At 38.7% G+C, this 23,317-nt stretch overlaps 3 protein-coding genes across 5 annotated transcripts in view; 2 read left to right on the top strand and 1 right to left on the bottom strand.

Annotated features, from left to right (window-relative positions):
- The first annotated feature begins 1,531 nt into the window (after window positions 1-1,531).
- Window positions 1,532-9,016, top strand: LOC148346655 (sphingosine-1-phosphate phosphatase 1-like). Of its 2 annotated transcripts, XM_088325356.1 has the most exons (4): window positions 1,541-1,634; window positions 1,737-2,457; window positions 4,665-4,754; window positions 5,927-9,016. In XM_088325356.1, the coding sequence occupies exons 2-4, from the start codon at window positions 1,843-1,845 to the stop codon at window positions 6,476-6,478; spliced, it is 1,257 nt and encodes a 418-aa protein (XP_088181482.1). In that variant the 5' UTR covers window positions 1,541-1,634; window positions 1,737-1,842; the 3' UTR covers window positions 6,479-9,016. The 2 variants fall into 2 exon arrangements, with proteins under 2 accessions (XP_088181481.1, XP_088181482.1); XM_088325355.1 differs by having other exon boundaries at window positions 1,532-2,457.
- A 577-nt stretch (window positions 9,017-9,593) lies between these two features.
- Window positions 9,594-19,172, top strand: abcd4 (ATP binding cassette subfamily D member 4). Its single transcript, XM_088325354.1, has 18 exons — window positions 9,594-9,925; window positions 10,011-10,129; window positions 11,333-11,460; window positions 11,534-11,673; window positions 11,741-11,857; window positions 12,158-12,283; window positions 14,294-14,344; window positions 14,439-14,533; window positions 14,601-14,722; window positions 16,538-16,719; window positions 16,786-16,991; window positions 17,062-17,153; window positions 17,226-17,262; window positions 17,334-17,383; window positions 17,564-17,616; window positions 17,737-17,813; window positions 17,892-18,007; window positions 18,911-19,172. The coding sequence occupies exons 1-18, from the start codon at window positions 9,882-9,884 to the stop codon at window positions 18,989-18,991; spliced, it is 1,836 nt and encodes a 611-aa protein (XP_088181480.1). The 5' UTR covers window positions 9,594-9,881; the 3' UTR covers window positions 18,992-19,172.
- acss1 (acyl-CoA synthetase short chain family member 1) overlaps window positions 13,913-23,317 on the bottom strand; it is a 42,426-nt gene continuing 33,021 nt past the window's right edge. The window contains exons 11-15 of one of the 2 annotated variants that reach the window (XR_015848301.1): window positions 21,700-21,827; window positions 21,578-21,641; window positions 21,377-21,492; window positions 18,873-19,441; window positions 13,913-17,830 (exon numbers count right to left, since the gene is read on the bottom strand). Coding sequence is in view for 1 of the 2 variants with exons in the window: in XM_088325353.1 (XP_088181479.1) it covers window positions 19,265-19,441; window positions 21,377-21,492; window positions 21,578-21,641; window positions 21,700-21,827 (485 nt within the window). In the remaining variant the exon portion in view is untranslated. Of the gene's footprint in view, window positions 17,831-17,855; window positions 19,442-21,376; window positions 21,493-21,577; window positions 21,642-21,699; window positions 21,828-23,317 lie in introns of those variants that run through there. The other variant, XM_088325353.1, reaches the window with a different exon arrangement.

Consider the following 23,317-nt stretch of genomic DNA (forward strand, 5'->3'; position numbering starts at 1 on the left):
ACAACTGGAATTTGACTGACATGTTTTCAAAAGAATTCTCAATTGAACGTGAAAATTTGGAAATCGATGCTCAGATTCCTCTCTTTAAAAACAGAATCACGACTTTTCTTCTCAAAATTCACAGTCAGAAATTTAAGATTTTTTCCCTCTGAATTTTGACTTGAAATTGAGTTATTCACGCAGAACACAAAACAGAACTTTTCTTCTCAAAATTCCCACCTCAAAGTCACAATTCTGACATTTGTCTTCAGAATTCTGTCCTGAAAGTTATTTAGACTGTACCCCTCGAATTTCTCTGTTTAAAAAGAGAAATATTGTATTTTCCCCCAGAATTTGATAGTTAAAATAAGAATTCTCACATTTTTTTCTCTGAATCTTGACTTTAAAGTGATGTAAACTTTCCTCCTCAGATTTAGCTTTAAAAACACAATAAGGACTATTATTCTCAAAATTCCCTCCTTGGAGTCAGAATTCGGATTTTTTTTCCTCTGTGACTTCTGACTTGAAATATAAAATTCAGATGTTTCCCCTCAGTTTTCTCTCTTTAAAGACAGAATGCCAATCTTTTTACCCCCAAAATTCCCTCCCAAAGTCAGAGTTCTCATATTTTCTTCCTCAGAATTCTGACTTAATGTGAACTTCTGGACTTTTTGGAAAGATATCTCTCTTTAAAGACAGGTATGGCTTTTTATTCTCAGAATCCCCACCTTCAAGCCAAGTCAAGTCAAGTTAATTTGTATAGTCCTTAATCACAAGGAGTATCATAGGGCTGCACAGATCACAGACTATTGTAAACTACAGACTATTATTACATCTGATCTAAAACCTACATGAGGGCAAGGAAAAACTCAAAAACCTAAACATGAGGTAATCTCACTTCCAGGATGACCAGGCTGCAATTGATGTGGCATTAACAAACAATAAAAGTACAAATTAAATGCAAAATAATCAAAGCATAATATGTAATAAAAAATAAAATAAAAAGGATAACCAGGTTGCAACGGATGAAGCATTAGCAAACAATGGATGGATATTGTCAACATGAAATATAGCTATAGAATATAAGTGTGATTTAAGTCTAGATTTAAACAGACTTGACTACTGGGGTTGCAGATCCAATCTCAGAGGGCAGAGCATTCCACAGATCTCTTCTTGGCTCTTTGCATCACTAGGAGACCAGCATTTTCAGTGTGAAGGCTCCGAGCAGAAACGTAGGAGGAAATTATGTCTGAAAAATATGAGGGAGCAAGTACATACACGATTTTGTACAATACCAACAGAAATTTAAAATCACATCTTAAGCTGATAGGGAGCCAATTCAGATAAGCTAAAATCGGGGTAATGAGATCAAATATTCTTGTCTTTGTTAAAAGCCTTGCTGCAGAAATTTGTACCAGCTGCAGAATTTTTTTCGCTATCTATCTATCCAGGAGAAAATGAACAAGTTGTAGTACTCGCTTGATGCAACAGAGGGGGTTTGTAAATAAATATCAGACGTGGTGGGTAAACTGTAAACCTCGAAGAAGACGAAACAATGAATCAACAACTGAGCGGTAGTGGAGGACGTTATGCTGCCTGCTCGGAACACATAACGGGCCGGAAGACATAGATCGGATCACGACTTGACGCATATCGTGAGTGGCATATTTCGTGAACCGGCCCACGCTCCGTGATGTAATAATCGACCCCACTCGAACGGACTTTGATTGCTGATCTGCCATTATCTCCCACACCAGGGGGTGTACTTCAGGTCACCACGCGGCAGTTTTTTTAAAGATTTATTTTCAGTAAAGCTGAGCATGAGTTGGTACGAGTGAAAGCTTGAAAACATTCCCTGACGCCATGGCAATGGACGCAGTCAAGACATTTGTCGAGACGTGCAATTACCTCCAGGACCCCCGCCTGGTGGCAAGCTTCCAGCGCCTCTGTGGGGTCCGAGGAACGTTTCCGGAGAAGGCGAGCGAGCAGAGGGACGACGGTGCTAGCCATGACGACGAGCTGCCTGCCTTGCGGAAGAGGCTTGTCGAAGATGGGGACGTCGTCGGCAACGGAGCCGCCGTCCACGAGGACCACGATCCCGCCCGGGCCAAGCCCCTCCGTCGGAACTCGCTTACCGACGACGTGGGCCAGGAGTTCCTGATCCATAACAAGTTCCTCTTCTACCTGTTCACCTTCGGCACGGAGCTGGGCAATGAGATGTTCTTCATCGTTTTCTTCCCATTCCTCTTCTGGAACATCGACGCCCTGGTCAGCCGCCGACTCATTGTGGTGTGGGCCTGGAACTTGATGGTGGGCCAGTCCACCAAGGACATGGTTCGCTGGTCCCGGCCGGCCTCGCCTCCTGTGGTCAAGGTGGAGGTCTTCTACAATTCCGAGTACAGCATGCCGTCCACGCACGCTATGACGGGCACCGCCATCCCCTTCTGCCTCTTCATGCTCACCTACGGTCGCTGGCAGGTAAAATGCTCCATTAAATGTTGACTACACGCCCCTGGTGGTTATGTACCCGCTTTTTATTTTAATTTGTTTTGAGCAACGTTGTAGTGATATCAGAAGTGGAAACAATTGTATATTTTCAAGATATAAAAACTACTATTTAATTAAAATGTCTCTATTGTCATTGATAACAACATAGAAAAACGTTGTATGTAACGAGATAAGATATGACACTGTAAGGCAAACAAGTTATTAAGACTTTAAAGAGAAAACTATGATTAAAAAATATGGATGAATAGGCAAAACTATTAACAATAGAGTTGTTAAGGACTGATAGATAGATAGATAGATACTTTGTTCATCCCCGAAGGGAAATTCACATTTCCAGCAGCATCCCTGAGCTGAGAACAATCGGCCTAAGCTATAATAATAGTGCAATCAAATAATCAGGCCTTGTTACCATAGTGCAATGAAAAACAATGCAATATCATTTGGCAACAACTAAAATTCCCAAATAAGTCGCAAGATATACGTTTTCATAGTTGTGCGCACTTGTTTAGAGTGGTGATGGCCCTGAGGAAGAAACCGTCTCTGAGCCTGTTAGTCCTTTTTTAAGGGCCCTGTAGCACCCACGCAAGGGAAAGGGGTAGTGGCCAGACTGAAACATAATACGTATCAATACATAAAGAGTATAGTTGGCAAAAAATAAGGGAGTTCAATCAATACAAATCTGTTTTTCCTCCCCTTAAAATGAGTTAGACTTATTAATTGTATAATTTCAAGTTATAATAATGAACAAATATTATTAAAGAAATAAAGATTAAAATCTTCCCCCTCAAAAGAAACTTTCTTTGAACAGTAATATTTAAAAAAAGGATTCCATAACGCAAGTGTGTCAAAGTCATAAAGATTGGCCAAATATGCTTCTAGCATACTTATCAACACTACCGCTTTATGCGTTACACTACCGCTTTTACCCCTTAAAACTGCCTTAGGGAATAGAGGAAAAAAATATGGCGTAAAGGATGGATATTATCAAATTATTTCTCAAGCAAAGAAATGACTGCACGACCAAAAAGTTGTGTATTTTCCTTTTTACAGGACTACGGTATTTTGAAAACTTTTTTTTTTATCGTATTAGTGTTGATGTAACAAAAATGTGTTTAATTTACAAAACAGTTGTTTATTTTCGAGAGTAGTTGAATTTAAGCAAATTGTAATTGGCATTTATATAGCACTTTTCAAGTCACTGAAGACCTCCCAAAGCGCTTTACATTGCAAAGCCACCCAAGGCGCCTACCCGCCTATCGGAAGCATAGGGGTTCAGCGTCTTGCCCAAGGACACTTTGACTTGGAGGAGCCGGGAACCTGCGACCTATCGGTCTCAAGACGAGAGCTCCACCTCGTGAGCTACTGCCACCCAAACCAAAAAATGTATGGTTTAGGAAGTTGTTGTTTATTTTCAAGAACACAGTTTTAATAAGAATATTGTGAGATATAATGTCACAATGTTTTGAGAATGAATAACCGGAAAACAAGGTGAATTGTGAGAAAAAGTCTTGTATAAAAAAAACAATGTGAGGTTTGCGATTCTACTAATTTTTCGAGTCTTTGTATGAAGGAAATGATATTTTGATGATAAACAATAATTACTAAGTGCTTTAGATGAAATTATATATATTTAAGAATTAAATGATGCAAATATTAAAATAAAAAAGTTTTTACATTTACTTATTCATTTCGACCTCACAAAAATGTTTAAACAGACTATTGGAATCTTTTTGAACCCCAAATTAGTGGCCCATGCTATGAAATAATGAAAAATCCACTAAATGTGATTTTATATAAAGCTGATAAGAGCACTAGGTGAAGGGTTGGTCACTGTGACACTGATGAGTACGCCTTTAAAACCCCGATTAATTATTTTTAATTAATGACACCTTTTAAATCACAGTATTTAATGAAAGTATGTTAACCTGTATGCTGTGTGTTTTTTTTAAGTAAACAGCAAACGAAAAGTAGTAGTGAGATGACAAAAATAGACACAAATTGACTGTCATCAAAAGCTGTTGACCTGAAACATTTTGGCTGAGCAAGGAAAAGATAAATGATAAGAGAGGAATTATGGGAGGGCTTTGTCCTGTAGTGAAGCGTGCGAAGCGACAATGACGGTGCAATGTAAGATATGAACTAAAAGTCATTGCAGAGTGTTTTTGTGTGTCACGCAGTACCCGTTCGCACTTGGGCTATTGGTGGCGCTGTGCTGGAGCGTGCTGGTGTGTGTAAGCAGAGTCTACATGGGGATGCACTCGGTTCTGGTACGTGTCAACTAAAATGAAGTTAAGTTACAAAAAATGGCTTGGGTAAAACAAGGGAAAACAGTTCATTGAATGAACATAATCATTCTTTACTTTAACTACAATTTATGTGAAAAAAGCACTTTGCAGAGGTGTTTACTATTTTACTGCTACCTCTTGTACAAGTATAACTGCAGCATATGTGTCAAGCTTGTACTCTAGTACCATTTTACTGTCTGCCGCCATCTCCAGGGTTGTGTCATCATTACAGCCTCCGTCAGTTCGTTCATGATGAGTGTGCAAGTACGTGCGTTTTAGTCGCTCAAATAAACCCTCTTTTTTTCATCTTTCTTGGAGTTTGGGTTGGTGTTTGGACTCTATTTGAAAATGCCCTCTTCTTTGACCATTGCCATGCTTCACTGGCAAGTAAAAAGCAAAAAAGCAACACGCTTGACGTCACTCTCCAGCATTCCACACACTCCCCATTCCTCCTACATACTGTGTTCCGCCCTGAACAGTTTTGCTAAAACTAAGATAAAATCAGATTGACCGGGTGGAAATTAAGGCATAATGACTCTTTGAACTCTGTTGGGCATTGTTAAACATATACTTAATAGAGAAATATTTAACTTTCAACTTTTTGAGGACACCTCAAATAACGTACCGCACTTTTGATCGTCACTGGATCCATAATCAGATCATGGGAAGAACCGATTAAACACGAAGCAATTACTTTTTATGTGATTTTATTGCTGGGATACATCAAACAAACATTCTCTTATCACTCATATATAACTGGCAAAATTCCACAGCCATGACGTAAGGTAACCAACACAGATGACACAAATACTTTTTTTTTTCCTGAAAAAGATACAGTGGCTTCTCTAGATGCAAATTTAGTTTGTTCCTAGATCGAGTTGTATCTAGAATTCCTCAGATTTTTTTAGGCCCGATCTTACCTATGCTGCAGGGATTATTTTGTGTGCCAGTAGGAAAACTTTTTCTTGAATCTAAAAAAAACCCCTCTGATTTTATTTAAGACTAAAGTAGGGTTCGGTGAATGCACATATGACATATGGTGGGGTTAGGGTCCTAACAGGTGTGGCACTGATTTAGTTAAAACTGTACAATGTATCCTCAGTTTTGAATGGAGCTCGATTCCCAGCAAAGTTCTTGGTGTTCCTCTTTCACAGGAAGTGATCACAGGCTTCCTGTACAGCATCCTCATCCTAGCCTTCTTCCAGCAAACCCTTGACAAGATCGACGACTTTTACATGACGCACTCGTATGCGCCGCTGGTCATTGTGGTGTCGCACGTGAGCCTCGGTCTGGTGGCCTTCTCGCTGGACACGTGGAGCACATCCCGCGGAGACACGGCCCAGGCGCTTGGCACTGGGGTTGGCGCCGCCCTGGGCACCCACATCAACTACCAGCTAAGCCTGATGGTTGACCCGCCATTGTCCTCGCTGCCGCTGGAAATGCCCGGGTTGGGAGTTGGGTTGGCGGCTCGCGTGGCGCTGCGCTTTGTCATCGGGGTGGCCGTTATCCTGGTCACCCGGATGCTCATGAAGGCAGCCACCATCCCGCTGCTCTGCCGCCTGGCCGGGGTGCCCGTTGATGACGTGCGGCAGGCCAGACAGCGCATGGCTGTCGAGCTGCCGTACCGTTATATTGTCTACAGCGTTGTGGGGTTCACATGCGTGTGCGTGGTGCCCCTACTCTTCTGGGTCGTCGGCCTGGCGTGAGTAATCGACGTTGCCGCAATTGCTGCAAGGTGTTCAGGGTTAATACAAGTGAATTTGCTTACACACCAGGGAAAAAAAAGTTCAGGTTCATTGGTGATAATTTTGCCATTTTAACATGAGTAATTTAAATTACTGTAAAAAATTAGGTATTCTTTGAGGTGGAAAAATGAATTGTCTGAAAAAAAGCGACCTTAAGGGACACTGTAATAATTGAATCCACGGTATCGTCTAGTGCGGGGGTCAGCAACCTTTGGCTCTTAAGTGCTGATCTGGTGGCTTCCTGGAGCTATTTCATGAATGTTGAAATTGAAAAAGATGAGTGGGGTATATTTCATTGTCATTCTTTGGTTTTTGTGAGATGACAAATACGACACAAACATTGTTAAAGTTTTACAATCCATTCTAAAACATTAAGAATAAGTATTAAATGCTATCTTATAAGTATGATTCCCTTCTGGTTTTAGTTTTTAAAAATGCATTTATATCGGGCTTTATATTTTTGTTTTCTTTATTCTGTTGTGGTTCTTTCAACATTATTGGTTGCCAATCTCTGGTGTAATGCAACTAAAAACTTTAGCCACAAACCATTAGGAAGAATAGAAACCACCGAGATCCAATGTGACCAAACCAAACCATTTTTCTTATTTTTTCTGCAGCCTTTCACAAGGTTTTTGGGGGTACCCTTAGCAGCAAGATTTCTAACTATCATGTCAGCTCCCTGTAGGTGAGTCTCATTATGTAAAACAAATACAAATTTACTCATCTACAAGTATTTTAAAAATGCACGTTTATATAATAGTTAATGTATTTATTATTATTCAAATCAATACATTTTTTTCAAATGAATGGACATTATTTTTTGTGAGAATTCTAATGTTCTGACTACAAAATTAGTGTTATTTGATTCATTTTACATTGAGAAATACATTGAAAATTTTAATCAGGAAAATGTCCGCAGGGTCTGAGGTGGTGTATGATCAATTTGTCAGTTAATGTGATGAATTTATCCTTTTGTGTAAAATGTAACGCTTTAAAATGACACATTTTAAAAAATGGGATTTATTTGACCTATTTGGGCCTAGAAAACTAAACAAAGAAAATCCTTCCTCGTCAGGTCACTGACGGAGCCCTATGAATATGAGTTTTCCTTTTAAATCTTAAAACTTTGTCTAACACTACGCCTTATTTTGACCCAATCATTTTTATTTTTTTTTACCGTTTTTTTTGTAGCGGCTTTTAGTGACCTGACTAGGATTCCTTTTTTTTCCCCCAGAGTAAAAAATAATTTATTTGCATAAAAACCATACATAATAATTTTTTCAGTATTATAGCTTCTTTTTTTCCTGGTGGGTCTGCTTTTCACTTCCGACGATGATAATCCCTCTGACACTGTTGAATTTGATCTTGAAATAATTCATTTATAGATTATTTTTCAAAGATCCAGTATTCCTGTTTAGTGAGTATATTCTTAAAACCACGCCCTGTTCTAATGTCAACTGTTTATCAAAAATTACACTTCAACGGGCTTTTCCAACTGCAAGAACGAGACGCTCTGAAGTGGCCATGCCAGTGGACATTCTGAAAGAGAGCAGTATTTTGGGGTTTATGAATATCTAGCAAGCAACTAATGCGCTCAAAATGTTTTGTTGTGGGCACTGGTGACTCCTCAATTGCCAAAGTACATCAATGGGCTTCAATATAGCCCAAATCTACTGAAATGAAAATGAAGTTGTTGTGACACGCCAGTAATTTAGTACTGCATGGTTCTCTGACTTTGCACATGTTTTGAGCAAACGGCCTTCAAACACACAGAATACAGTATTAAGAAACAAATGAACAGGGTTTTTTTGGAAATTTTTCCTTTTACTGCGCTGCTGTAAAACAATACTGGAAATAGTTGTGAAAATGCACTATTTTATATAAGTGTTGTAAAGAGCTTAGGAAAAAAAATCGTCAGGCAAACAAGCACTTGAGCACACACTGGAGAAGGAAGGAAGCCAGAAACGCGTGACTGCTTTTTTCCTTCCTTACACAAAATATCCGCCAGCAACTCCCCACACCATCAAGTGTTGAGTTAGTTTTCATTACACCGTGATATCTAATCATTCTATTATTATTATTATTATTATTATCACTTTTCTTCCAAGAATAAACCAAAATATAATTCATGTTTGCTAAAACGTGAATCAGTATTCCAAATGATTTTAGTGTTTTGATTGTTATTAATTGTCAATGTCTATTTAAACTGTATAACATCACCACTATTATTATTGTTTTCATTATACTTTGTCCGAGTCATCACTGTGGCTTCAATTATAATTTTTTTTATTGCTTGTGTGAATGATGTTTACAGTAACATCGAGTGTTCTTGTCAGCAAATTAAAATATTAGTACAGTATATGACATACAGTATTTTTTAAGAAACGTACCAGCTTGAGTAAAAGTGGCATTAAAAAAAGTTTATTATTCTTTTTATTACAAGGATGTTTCAAAGTTCTTGTACTTATGTGTATTCAAAATAAAATCTTGTCCTAATCAGCTTTTGTGTGGCTTGTAGAATAAATTTGTTTTTGGGTCATGGGTTGGACTGATCTTTCTTTTTGAATGTTGAACAACCTGAAAATAAACCGTTTTAGCGTTAGAATGGTCTTTATTGTCATTGATAACATAGTGAACATTGTTTGCAATGAGATAAGATATGCCACTCCATGATAAACACTTAAAGACTTAAGATGGGGGACAAAAGATTCATTTAAACTGTCAAATAGGCAGGGATTTTTATAAGGTGGTGCTTGGAGACCGCCCTTAGGTATAAGTGCATTGTAACAAAAGTGCAATGAAAAACGTCAATATTTTCAAACAGAAACCCAACATTACCGCATTGTGTGTTAGGAATTGGCACCACTAAGTGTCTCATTTGTGTGTGTGTGTGTTTGGGGGGGGGACTCCTGGTCTTACCAGCCTTGAAACGGGTCACTGGAGACCCCATCTCAACATAAGGGTTGAACTTTATTTCATACAGATGCTATGGTGTTTTTAGCTTTTTAGGGCATAGAAAAAAACACGGTGGATGCACGCTAGACCGTTAAATATATTTATTTTGAAAAACATTACATCCGGGAAAGAGCGGAAGTTGACTTTTATTTTGATGAGTAACCAAAACAGCTCAATTTACTCAAAAGCTCTCTTCATTCTGGGGGAGAATGTCAACGTTATGACAGCGTTGGAGTTCATTTAAAACTTTCGTTTAGGTTATTCGAATTTTAGTTTTAAATGTGTGTTTTGCACTCGTACGTCTCTCCTATATTAGGAATTTTAAACTTTCTACCTTAGTGGCTACAGGTACCTCACCTAGCTAGCTTAAAAGCTAAGTGCGTGTATAAATGCTTCTTCCCTGGTCCAAATGCCTCGGTTCGAGAAGTCAAATGGTAAAGGAACGACGCAAAGGTAAGCCTTGTACCATTTTCCATTGAACAACTGCACAGGTATTTTTTGCAATGTCACTACTAGTTTCTTTTTCAATGAACAATAGACCAAAGTTGGACTGGAGGTTTGTGCAGAGGTTCTGCAGCATCCAGAAGGTTCTGTTCCCGTCATGGAGCAGCCAGAGTGTCCTCATGTTTGCCACGCTCCTTGGAGTCACTTTAGCAGGTATTATTAGTAAGATCAGCTTGGAAATCATTTAAATAATACTGTTGTCCACCCATCCATTATCTGAACTGCTTATCATCATTCATCCCTGGGCAGTGGGAAAGGGACACCCTGAACTGGTTGCAATACTGATGTGATTTAATCAGTTTTTCGAATGAACTCTCCCTCGTTAGATCTGACTCGACCTTATATGCTTAACAAGAATGATCTAGTAAATGTTAAGAAATGAAACATGCGATATTATTGGGAAAAAGGTATTGGGTTAATATCAAAAAATCTTTAAACTGTACGCAGTTTTTACTGTTATAATAATAAACGTTTAAACCACAAAAAAAAAATCCTATTTCAAGGATAAAGTGAACCTAATAATTTGGAAATGTTGAAATTACCTGCTTTCCAATAGATTTACAAATTTAAGGAGTACAATTTAATTTGAAAGCAAAATTAAAAATGTGATTTTGGAAAAGTATGTTCCAAATAAAAATGAACGAAAACCACTGTAAAATAGTGATGCATAATCAAAAAATGAAAGTGTCAATCAAATTCCAAGAATAAAGTCAACTTAAGATTTGTAGTATTATTCAATTAAATGGTTCCTATTTTGTTAACTAATAACCATTATTCATTGGATTTTTATAAATCTAATATAATTAATTTGTCAATAAATAATTAAATTGTAAGAGAAAAATAAGTTTAATGGATATAAAGGTGTGGTGCTTGCATTTAATTAAACATTTTTAGAGGAACTGATGGATTACAAGAGCAAGTATTTTCTCATAGAAAAAAACAATGCCTACTATTTTGAGAAATTTTAATTCTTTTGTGATATTTATTTCTTAATAGTTTCTGTATGTAGTAACATTATTTCGGCAGACAACATATTTTATGAAGAAATATTCCCCGGAAAGAACAAGTTGTCACTGAAGAAAAAAACTAGATTATCTTTCCCATGGAATTTGAATAGTTTTTATCATAATTGATTACAACAGTGATATGGATATCATTCTACGACATACTAAAATTTCTTGTTTCACTATTGACATATTTTTTCAGTCTATCAGTCTTGCAATTGCGCTGCTGATAGCGCTTACAAAAGGCATTGTCTGCATCTGACCTTTACCTCAAACCTTGGACGATCTGATTTTTTTATTTAACGAGCTGCTAACGACACATTTTTTTGTCCTTCTCACCCTGTGTAACCAGAGCAGCTTATCATTTACCAAGTGGGTGTCCTTCCCAGCCGCTTCTACAACGTGCTGGCCGACAAGGACAACAAGGCCTTCCGCGCCTTGCTGCTTACAGCCATGCTGCTAATTATACTAAACTCCACTGTGAGTCCTTGTTTACATTTCTTTCACTTTTTTTGAAACTTTAGTCAAATGTGCAGTCGTTTTGGGCCCCCAGTTGAAAAGCCTTGACCAGTACATCGCCAACCTGATGTACGTCAACTGGAGGAAGACTCTCACAGAGAGCCTGCACAAGGCCTACTTTCAGGGACGGGTTTACTACAACCTCAACGTGCTTGGAGAGGACATCGACAATCCGTAAGTGGATGCACAGTTTAGACTTAATCCTACCGGGACTTTTTTGTGACACTTGCGTTCTGTGCAGTGACCAGCGCATCAGTCAAGACGCGGAAAGGCTGTGCAAGCAGATGAGCTCCATGGCCAGTCGGATCATAGTCTCGCCCTTCACACTGACTTATTATACATATCACTGCTTCCTCAGGTGTGGACATAGTAGAATGCTGAGATTTTTGTTTTCTTAAATTCTGTTTACACTTCAGGAAAGTGATACAATCACTCTTGGTTGTGAAATATCCTTTTATTTAACTGCCAGTTTTTTCTGGTGTAACCCAAGAATTGAAAAGCAACTGCATTTAGGTGGGAAAACGTTTGTCAAACTCATGAATAAATCCGTTGTATTTTTTGTGTGTGTGCGTGCTTGTGTGCACCTTTTATTTTAAATTTAAAACCCTGACAGGTGACGCTTAACATGTTCGATGACACCAATGTGTTTGCTTTTCAGCACAGGCTGGATGGGCCCGGTCAGCATCTTTGCCTACTTTGTGGTGGGCACACTGGCTAACAAAATCCTCATGGGTCCCATTGTGTCTACGCTTTTCGAACAAGAGAAACTGGAAGGGGACTTCAGGTAAATCATGCCTTACCGCTTACTTCACTTGGGTGTAATTTTGCTATGAGGGCATGTGTTCTTAGTAAGTGCCGTCTACAGTAGGCGGAGTTTTTTGTCGCACAGGACTCATCTGTTCAATCTTGGCTCTTGGCCTTTGAGGAAATGAAGCGGGAAACGTTTCTCGAGGGCAGGAAAATTAGCGGAAGTCAACTGCATTTTTTATCCCCATTATGATCATTAAGAAGTTTTTTTAAAATACAAATACTAGGATGTTTGAAGTCATTTCTCCAGACTAATACCACATTTAAGTTTTTATTTTGTTTTTCATTAATAATAGAATAAAAACTGGAAAAGTTTAACAAACGTGAAGACATTAATAAGATTTATATTTGTTTGAACACATTTTTTTTTTACATTTATCAATTGTCTTTTTTAATAATATACCAATTTACTTTGGTAGCAACATCGTGTGACCACAGTAACGGAAATATCAAAAGATTGATGTGCTTTCAGTCGGGCCTTTCAGAGCAGACGCAAGTTTTGGGTCTTTTTTTTTTTTTCCAAATGTGTTAAAAAGGCTTGAATTTAACTTGCCTTAAACTGTAGGAATCTCAAAGGAGGTGGGAGAGGGGCAATAAGCTCAGGACTCAAGATCATGTGCAACTGCAGAGTGGAAGGCCTTTAGGAACTCAAGTATCATCTGATTTTCTCGAGCTTCACATTTTGCAATATTTCTTGAAATTATCTTTAGTGTGTCGGAAGGGATGTGTGTGTCCACTTAAGGAGAATGAGCCTTCTTTCAAGTTGGGTGGAAAAGAACATTACACTTTGTGCTGGTCGAGATTGGCACGGTGGTAGCTGTACTCAAAAAAGAGCAGTGAGTTTTGTTTTATTTAGTTGGTAGCACGATAGAAGAGCAGTACAGTATTTAATCACACTTTTAAGGGGAAGTACAGAGTTGCCGAAAAGATTGACTTGATATATTTGCAAATTATTCAAGTCAACCGATTAAAAAGACCCCAAAAAACAGTATTTTTCTCTCTTTTTGTGTGTTGATTTAAAAAAAAAAAAAAACTCTTCGCTGCTTTTTTCCCTCTTTTTTTTAATTTTTCCTTAATTTTTTTCTTGTTTTGTTGCGTTTTCCTTGTCTTTTCTTTCTTTTTCCTTGCTTTTCCCTTGTATTTTCTTGCTTCTTTTTTTCTTAATCCCCTCCATTGCCCCAGCTGCCTCTAGTCCTTCTCCCGCCTCTCGCTGGTGCAAGAACCTGAGACCGTATACGAGCTTACTTTTGTTTACTCAATTTTGTGCTGGCATTGACTTCAATATACCACGTTTAGACACACTGCAGAGGGAACCCACATTGTTTTTACCCGCATTCACTGTAGTTGTGGTTGACTTTGCTCGTGAAATAATTTCGCTATTTTGAGCCCTGATTTTTTTGCGCTGGATAGTTTTTCTTGTGTGCTGATATGGTCTGGGCAGTGTGCAAGTGCAGCTCAGAGGGAACATTGATTACGGGTACTCACTGATACAAAGTATTTCTTCTGTAAATATTAAGTGTAAATTATCTTTTATCTTTTTTTTTTCTCCCAGTAAAATGTGAAACTGGAGTGCCACGTCCAATTTCGTTTTCACAATATGTTCAACCCATTTTGTAACTATGATAATAAAGGTATATTCTATTCTATTCATACTATTATCAATTTTAATAAAATTAAAAAAAAAGCAGTATCATGTAGAAATCTTAAGGTTTTGTTTCTAAAAACTTTTCTTTCATTTTAACAGCGGATACCGTTCAGATTCCTTTCCTGGCCCCCTCACTCATTCATCCCCGATCACAATAGAACAACCATATAAACAACTATATATGAAATTATGAAAAGATATTGAAGATCTACAAACTATTACGATAAAATGTGTACATTTAACACAATATTATTATAGCCGATTATAATGAAGTAATGTATTAATTTAATAATGTGAACACAAGTGATTAACAAAATGTCAGTAAATTTTTTATTTTTCCAGGTTCAAGCACATGCAGATCCGTGTGAACGCAGAATCAGCGGCTTTTTATAGGTGAGCTGCTCCACTTTTGTGTATTCCCCGCCCTTTTCAACATTTGCTCATAATTTTGAGACGTTAAACCGTGTGATATGTTGTGTGTTTGCAGGGCAGGCAAAGTGGAGCACATGAGGACCGACAGGCGCCTGCAGACTTTGCTGCAAACACAGTGGAGTCTCATCAACAAAGAGTTGTGGCTTTTCAGTAAGAACAGCGGCACGCTGGTTCGGAAAATGATCCAGCGACATCATAAATATGTTTTTGTGTGTAGTTGGGGTCAACACTTTTGACTACCTGGGCGGTTTCCTCAGCTACATCATCATTTCCATCCCTATTTTCGGCGGTCTGTATGATGGCCTCACGCCCGGCGAGCTCAGCGCGCTCATCAGCCGGGTAACAAAAGATTTGCCCCCTTTCTACTTTTCTATGAAGCAAATTAGAGGAAAAGTTTGTTCTTGAGAAAAACATTTCACAATCACTGCAGATTTACAGAACAGAATCAGACATTGATGAACATTGACTTTGTTCAAGGACAGTGTGTATTATTTGACTTCGAGATGTTGCTGTATGGTGTAGTGCAGGGGTCGCCAATGTGGTACCAGTGTGTTATCAAGCTAAATATTGTGCACATTTTTGGCTAGCTATCCAGCTTTGTTTTTAGCTTTTTATCTGGTTATTTAGATGGATTTTTACTCTTTTTAGCTAGTTATCTAGCTCCCATTTGGTATTTGTTTGCCTTTCTAGCTAACTATCAAGCTACCTTTTTATCTAGTTCCCAATCCATCTAGCTAAGTTGCTATTTTAGAAATGCATATCAAACCGGGTGCACTCTGCGCAAATTAAAGTAAAAGTAAAAGAAGTTAGCTCTCAGCTTGACGACCCCTGGTGTACTGCAACCAAAAACGATTGCTAAAAAGCACAAGGAAGAATACGAACTACAGACTTTATTTCCCACGTTTTTGCTTGGCCTTTTTTTACTTTTATTTTTTACATTTCTGGGTACCAGTATCAGCAAGAGGACAGAAAATTATGTTTGCCCCCTTTGGGTGAAGCTCGTGTTATGGATAATAAATGCTAATGTCTCGATCCATGGAGATTTAAAAAAAATGCATGTCGATATAACGGTTCATTATTTTTGCTTAGTGTTTTAATCAATGTAGTTTTTTGAATTAATTAATTATTTGATCTACTAAGAGGTGCTTAATACTACACAACTTTAAAGGAACAGTGTGTAATATTTAGTGTTTCCTAAGGTTGCAAAAAAAAACTTCCATTCAGGAAAAAAAACATTGATTCGAATACAAAAGTACATGAACTAAATATACCAATGTTAATTTTTATAAAAGAAAATCATAGGTCAAGAAGTTTGTATTTTTTTACTCATAGGAATCCCTACTTAAAAATTGTTTTGTTTTTGTTTCGTATAATTTTTTGGCACATATCTGCATGATTGTGGGGAGAAACACTTGGCGTTCTGTGCTTGATTAAAAAAAAAGTCTTTCATGATCCCTTTAAGGCTACAATCATGACTTTAAGCAAGCATGATGGCAGCAGAAAAAACCATGAGTTGCCTTGCAAGTACATGCATTCATTAGACCTTGAATAAGCCCTCCTTTTTTCATGTTTTTGGGGTTCAGGTTGGCGTTTGGACTCTAATAAAAGCAGGCCTTTTCCTACTTTCACCATTTTTGTGCTGCACTGACAGATATAAATAATAATACAAACCTCCAGGGACGAGCATGACGTCTCTCTCCAGCACTACCCCAGCCCCCTTTCCTTGAACCTAATGGGTTCCGCCCCAAAAAGCGCTGATAAAAGCAGATTGCACAATGGAAGGTCATGCAAAGGGCTCTTTGAACTCAGTTGGGCATTGTTAACACATACTTCATAGTGTCAAGTCAAATTATGTTTATTTGTATATTTAACTTAGCGTTTTTTATGGTCACCTTCAGACGGTGCACCCCACCTTTGAAAACAACTATGTATTGAAATGGGATCAGATTCCGCTTTTTAAATTTCCCTTAGATGACTGAATGGAAGAACTTTTTCCTAAACACAATGAAGTGAAAGAAAACATAAAAAGATCAACATGCTCAGTAAATGACCACCAGGTGTCAGCACAAGCTTTGTTTCACTCAATATTTCTCAGCCCTTCCTCCTAGTACTATTGAAGTTTTTCCATCCTCTCCATATGTGCTGTCCTCACAGAATGCCTTTGTATGCATCTACCTGATCAATGGCTTCACGCAACTCATCGACTTGTCCAGCACACTGTCCGACGTGGCCGGCTACACGCACAGGATCGGCGAGCTGAGGGAGGCCATGGACGAAATCCTCCGCCAGCAGTGCGACTACGACCCTGCATCGGGAGAAAGCTACGATTTTGACAGGTGCATGAGGGCCAATCTTGGTGTAACAATACAAAATTTGTTTTTAATAATTTTTGGGTGCTTAAGTGACTTCAACGTGCATGGGGGCCCGGTGGACACAGCGTTCATCGTGGACCACCTGTCCTATAAGTCTCCTTACTCTGAGCACCTCCTGGTAGAGGACCTGTGCTTGACAGTCAGCGAAGGGACACACCTACTGGTGGTGGGCAACACCGGCACAGGCAAAACCTCCTTATTGAGGGTCCTCAACAGGCTGTGGGAAGCCGACAGCGGTGAGGGCGGCGCCGGTTCATATCAACGATGAATCAGAACTCCGTAACAAGCTTCCCCTTCCTTGTTCAGGTTTTGTACAGATGACCACCTGTTTTGGACCTAGAGGGACCCTTTTCCTGCCACAAAAACCCTACCTGACCGATGGCACGCTGCGGGAGCAGGTTGCTGGACATTCACACTCTTGAAAGTATTCCTAATAAATCCCAGGGTGACAAATGCATTCTCCTGAACAGGTCATCTACCCGCTTAAGGACATCTATCCACAAGGAGGTAGAGAAACGGAGTAAGAACTCGCGATCGAATCAGTACTATACAAAAATGTGTTTTTTCCTTTCATCTAGGAACTATAGATGACGACAGAATCATGAAGTTCCTGGAGCTGGCAGGGGTTGTGAGTTTGCTTTAAAACATGATTTGGCAACCTAAAATGCAACTTGATCTTGGCCATTACATGGCCGAGATCTTCAACTGCTTTTAGCAACTTTCGACCCAAATTTCAAGTGACCTTGCACCACTTCCTTCTTTAAATGCTTGCTAATTGAGATTTTTGCTCCTATGTATTTGTTTACAGTCAAATCTGGTAAAGCGTACTGGTGGTCTGGATGAATTGGTGGACTGGAACTGGTAAGATTCCTCAATTAAAATATCTTCCTCTACTATATTATTTACTTTCAATAAAAAACAGGCCCCTTTTAATGCATTCTGATGTTACTACTGCGTGCTATTTACTTTGTCGTGTTGCAGGTATGATGTTCTGTCTCCGGGCGAGATGCAGCGTCTCTGTTTTGCTCGACTCTTCTATCTGCAGCCTAAATACGCAGGTATGGCCAGGTTGCACCTTAGAAGACGAAAGAAAATGTCACGTGGAAAGGTTTTGATTGTATTTCCGTCATTGTCAGTATTGGATGAGGCTACCAGCGCCTTGACGGAGGAGGCAGAGGCGCAACTGTATCGCACGTGTAAGCAGCTGGGCATGACTTTGGTTAGCGTAGGACACCGCAAGAGTCTAGAAAAGGTCTGGTTTCATTTTAATACAATATTGCTACCAAAGAAGGAGTTTCCTTTTGTTTTTTTTTTTTTTTGTTTTTTAATCCTTTGTTACATTTCAAGCGTTTAATGCAGCAGTCACTAACTCTTTTGAAAAAGTCCTACTTTTATGTTGTTTATTAGAGCAAAGAGCTTATCATTTTAATCAGGGGTGTCAAACTCATTTGGCCTCCGGGGCCACATAATGGAAAAAAACTCACCGGGGCCGGACTTGTAGATTAAAGCGATAGAGAGAAAACGTCAGAGACAAAGAGAAAGAGGAAAGGGAGAAAGAAAAGCAAGACAGTGATCTAGAAAAATAAAAGGAGACAAAAAAGTGAGAATGAAAGAGAATTAAGAGAGAACATTGAGAGAGTGAAAGAGAGAATAAGTGAGACGGAGAGACAGTGATGTAAAGAAAGAAGGAGATTCAGAGAGACAGTGATATAAAAAGAGAGAGGGAACAAAAAAGATAGAAAAAATGAAAGACAGATTGAAAAGGCAAAATTTACTTTGAGCAATATTATTGACTTTCAATATTTCTATTTAGTTCAATTCAACAAATTTTTCCAGTGCCAAAATAACATTTCCATTTCTACTGAGGGTTTTAGCTTTTAATATTAAGATCAACAAAAACTGGACTAGATGCCGGATGTCACCACCAGGTGGCGACACAGGCTTTGGAAGAGTTCCATTGTGTGCGTGACCTGGTAGTTTTCACTTTTTTTGATATCTAAAAAATTATGATTGAAGAGTTGGCATTGTGTATTCAAACGCATTAATACACTTAAAGTGCTCCGGGTCTACAAATTCCCCCATCTCTCCCCCCCAAAAAATAAAATTAAAAAAATAACCCCATCAGTGACTTATTTCTTCTTCCTGTTGTCTGCAGCACCATGACATGCAGCTGAAACTCAGCGAAGGCGGCCGTTGGGAATTGAGCCGGATAAAAAACCACAGCGGAAGTCTTTAAGAGAATGTCTAGTGACCAAAAGTGTCCTTTACCTCAACACTTCTACTTCCTGTCTCACGTCTTCCAGATGTTCTCACCCAAGTGGATCCATTAAGGGTTTGTTTACCAGTTGGTGATCACACCAAAAGTCAACTCCCCATTGATCGTGAAAGTTGCTCCAATTAAATTTGAGTGGATTGTTTACCATTGCAATGTTTGTTTTAATCCACTCCGTTGCGTGATTTCTCAATTAAAAGAAAAATCTTTAAAAAAATCTTTAAAAAATCCTGATTTTTATGGCTGCTGCTCTTTGGCACAGAGGTCTCTGTGGCCTTGGATGATCTCCTGCACGGCAGCGGGATCGTCTAGTGTGCTGAGGTCTCCCAAACTGTCCAGGTCTCGCTCTACCACTTTGCGTAGGACCCGACGCATGATCTTGCCCGAGCGCGTTTTTGGAAGGCGCTGTACAACCTGTCAAAAGAACCCCAAAATCACAATACATTTATTCTGCTATTTTATTCTAATGGGTTCCTCCAATTGCTCCAATGCATTAATTCCACTGATGCATTATGTTAGAAAAAAAGGGACCATTGATATTGTCAGAAAATCACTTCCCACAATTCATCTGTTCACTGCCATTAAAGACTATAGGTGTCAAAATTAGTTTTTTATTCTGCCTCAATGCCTCCATGCAAGTGAAGCTAACAATATTACTCATGTAGCCATTTTCACCTCTGTAACATTCAAAATCATTCTATAATTTCATTATCGTTCAAGTACCTTTTGTCACAGGCTGTTGACAAACTACAGAGGAGCTGTATTTGGTTGTCAACCGAGTTTTAACTTTTAGGAAAGATAAAAATGGTTTAGTAAATATGCCTCTATGCTGTTGTAATACCCTGGCTTTGGGCAATGAACAAATTTTATCGGGGCGGCAGTAGCTCAGGAGGTAGAGCGCTCGTCTTGGGATCAAGGGATCCCAGTTCGAATCCAGACTCGTCCGTGTTACATGTCGAAGTGTCCTTGGGTAAGACACTGAACCCCTAATACCCCCAATAAGCAGGTTAGCGCCTTACATGGCTGCAAGGCCGCTATTAGGAAATGTGGAGCAGATTGTAAAGCGCTTTGGGAAGTCATTGACTTGAAAAGCGCTATATAAATGCAGATCATTTCATTTCCAACCACATTTCTATTTGTTTTTATATAGATTGATTTCATCAAATTGTTTTTGAAATGCCCACAAGCAAAGCAAAAATAGGGTAGTGTTTTTTAGTATTACTGTACTTAGTATTATTACTGTTGTATTTCTGTAGTATCTCAGTATATTTACTTTGTAATATTAAAGTAGTATTTCTTTAGTAGTGTTTTTGTAGTATTACTGTCGTAGTAGCCTGGTCACCCTGGAAGGGGATTACCTCATGTACAGTCCCTTTTCAAGGTTTCTTGTTGAGGTTTCGAGTTTTTCCCTACCCTCATGTAGGTTTTAGATCAGGGGATGTTGTAATAATGGGCTGTAATTTGCAATAGCTTGTGGTCTGTGCAGCCCTTTCAGACTCCTTGTGATTCAGGGCTTTTACAAATAAACATGATTTAACTTGTATTAATTTACCGGTAGTTGTATTTGTGTTGTGTTTCTGCAGTAGTTCTTTGTGTTATAGTATTATTGTAGTAGTATTTTATTGGTATTTCTGTAGTATTACTCTAGTTGTATTTTGTAGTATTGGTGTTGTGGTATTTTGTATCATAGTCTTATAGTATCAGTGTATTTTAGTAATATGTCTGTATTTTTTTTTTCTTTAATGGAATAATGCAAAATAATAGTTCCCTAAATTGGATATTTGTATATGTAGGATTTCTGTACTAGTATTTTTGTAGTAGATACACAAAGGGATAATAGGGACAAAGATGGCACCCAAAAACTTTTTTTTGTAATTTGTACTATTTTATTTACTATTACGTACGTATGTTGTCATATTTTTATCATTTTCGGTGTGGGCCAGATCAAAAAGCTTGCCATGGCCGTATGTGCCCTGTGGGCTGTAGTTTTCCCACTTCCAATAGTAAGCAAAAATAAGTGAACCATTAATATAAACGTGCTTTTTTTACATAAATACTCGTTGGGCCAAAAATGTGACATCATTATTGCTTTGGATACCCAAAAACCTCACGTAAGTGCAAAAAATAAAGTTAATCTTCCTTGTGTCTTTAAGGAGTTGTTTTTGGTTGCCTGACATAATACAGTGACACAGACCCTTTAAATGCACATCTATTATCAAACAACTGCAAGATTTGTCTACATTAATTTAGCACTGTGAACTTTCACTGCCAGACTTCTATAGCCGTCACTGGCACTGAACGTGATAATTTGCCTCACACCCAGATATAGTTGCAGAAAAAAGTGCTGACCTGAATGTGGTCTGGGCAGGCGTATTTGGCGATCTTGCTGGAGACGCTGCAGTTAATGACTGAGGTGATGTCCGCTTCTTTGGCGTTCTGCTTGAGGACCACAAACGCGTACACGCCTGCAAAGACAATAAACACAGTTCAACTAAATCGTTTAAAAGACTACATCAAGTCACTTAAACCAAAAATAATTTATCGCCTTACCTTGTCCTTTGATTTGATGTGAGCAGCCAATGACAGCTGACTCCGCCACAGAAGAACACTGGTTCTGTGATATTAGCATTAGTGACATGCTACCACTGACATATTTTGTATCCCTTTCTTACCACCACATCTTCAATCTCAGCCGTGCCGATCCTGTGCCCGCTGACGTTGATGACATCATCGAGGCGCCCCGTGATCTGATAGTAGCCCTCTTTGGAGCGATGGGCGCCGTCCCCCGTGAAGAAGTAACCTTTTGGAGGAGGGTTTTCTGCTTTTAACACACTCAAGGCTAGACCAGTTACAGGAAATGCTACTTTGACGTGTATAATCGTCTATGGAAATGAAGGAGTTCATTCCCACTGACAATTATGACTGCCAATGGTTGTGGGTATGTGTACATGCAGGTCATTGTCCATTGGATACGGACATCTAAACGTGCACAGAAATATGATTATCAGGACATTGTTTTTTTGCCCAGCCTTTCACAAGGTTATGGGTTATTCTGAGGTATTCGTAACATCCAAGGTGGCGGATCATCATGTCAATTTCCTCTAGGACAGCCTCACGTTATTTGAAAGAAAATTCAAGTTTCTTGATCAAGTTTTTTTTGGTAAATGTACCTTAATATGAGTTTATGTATTTCCACTTATTCAAATTATTATTTTACCACTAAGCTGCATAAATAATGCTCAAATTCCCTTTCAGGTCTTAGTCCGTCTTTACGTATTCAGATTTCAATGGTCCTTTCATTTTCCGATTTAGCCTACTCGTGCATTTATACGCATTAAAGTAATCTGATTGCTTGTGCACACATGTGGTTTCCGTCTTTTGTTATATTTCTATGCTGTGAAGCACTGTGGGATGTGTGGTACAGAAACAAACAATAGACACCATTTCCACTTTAGTCACTAAAGAAATCCTCAAATGTATTTTTGGATTTCTCTGGGACATTTCTATGATAATTTCTGGTCCCATGGCAAAAATGGCAAAGGTATACCCATCTATATACAGTCGTATGCAAAAGTTTGGGCACCCCTGATCATTTTTAAGATTTTCCTTTATAAATTATTGGTTGTTTGGATCAGCAATTTCAGTTAAATATATAGCAGACAAACACAGTGATATCTGAGAAGTGAAATTAAGGTTTTAGGATTTACGGAAAGTGCGCAATAATTGCTTAGACAAAAGTAAAAAGGTGCATAAATTTGGACACCCATGTTGTTTTATTGATTTGAATACCTTTAGCGCTAATTATTGGAACACAAAATTTGTTTGGTAAGGTCCTTGACCTACATACACAGGTGAAGCCAATCATGAGAAAGGGTATTTAACGGGGCCAGGTGCAAGTTGTTCTCCTCTTTGCATCTTCTCTGAAGAATTGCAACATGGGAGCCTAAGAACAACTTTCAAATGACCTGAAAACAAAGATTGTTCAACATCATGGTTTAGGGGAAGGATACAAAAAGCTAGCTCAGGGATTTCAGCAGTCAGTTTTCACCCCGAAGAACATAGTGAGTAAATGGAATTCCACAGGCACAGTTTTAGTTGAGGCACGGAGTGGCAGGGCCAAGAAAAATCTCAGATAAGCAGAGGCGAAGAATGGTGAGAAAAGTCAAAATCAACCCACAGACCAGCTCCAAAGTCCTGCAACATGATCTCGCTGTAGATGGTGTCACTGTGCATCGTTCAACTATTCAGCGCACTTTGCACAAGGAGATTATGTATGGTACAGTAATGCGG

This window comes from Urocampus carinirostris, chromosome 20 (assembly GCF_059441175.1).
Source record: "Urocampus carinirostris isolate Australia breed hairy pipefish chromosome 20, RoL_Ucar_1.0, whole genome shotgun sequence".
In the NCBI taxonomy this organism is placed as follows: domain Eukaryota; kingdom Metazoa; phylum Chordata; class Actinopteri; order Syngnathiformes; family Syngnathidae; genus Urocampus; species Urocampus carinirostris.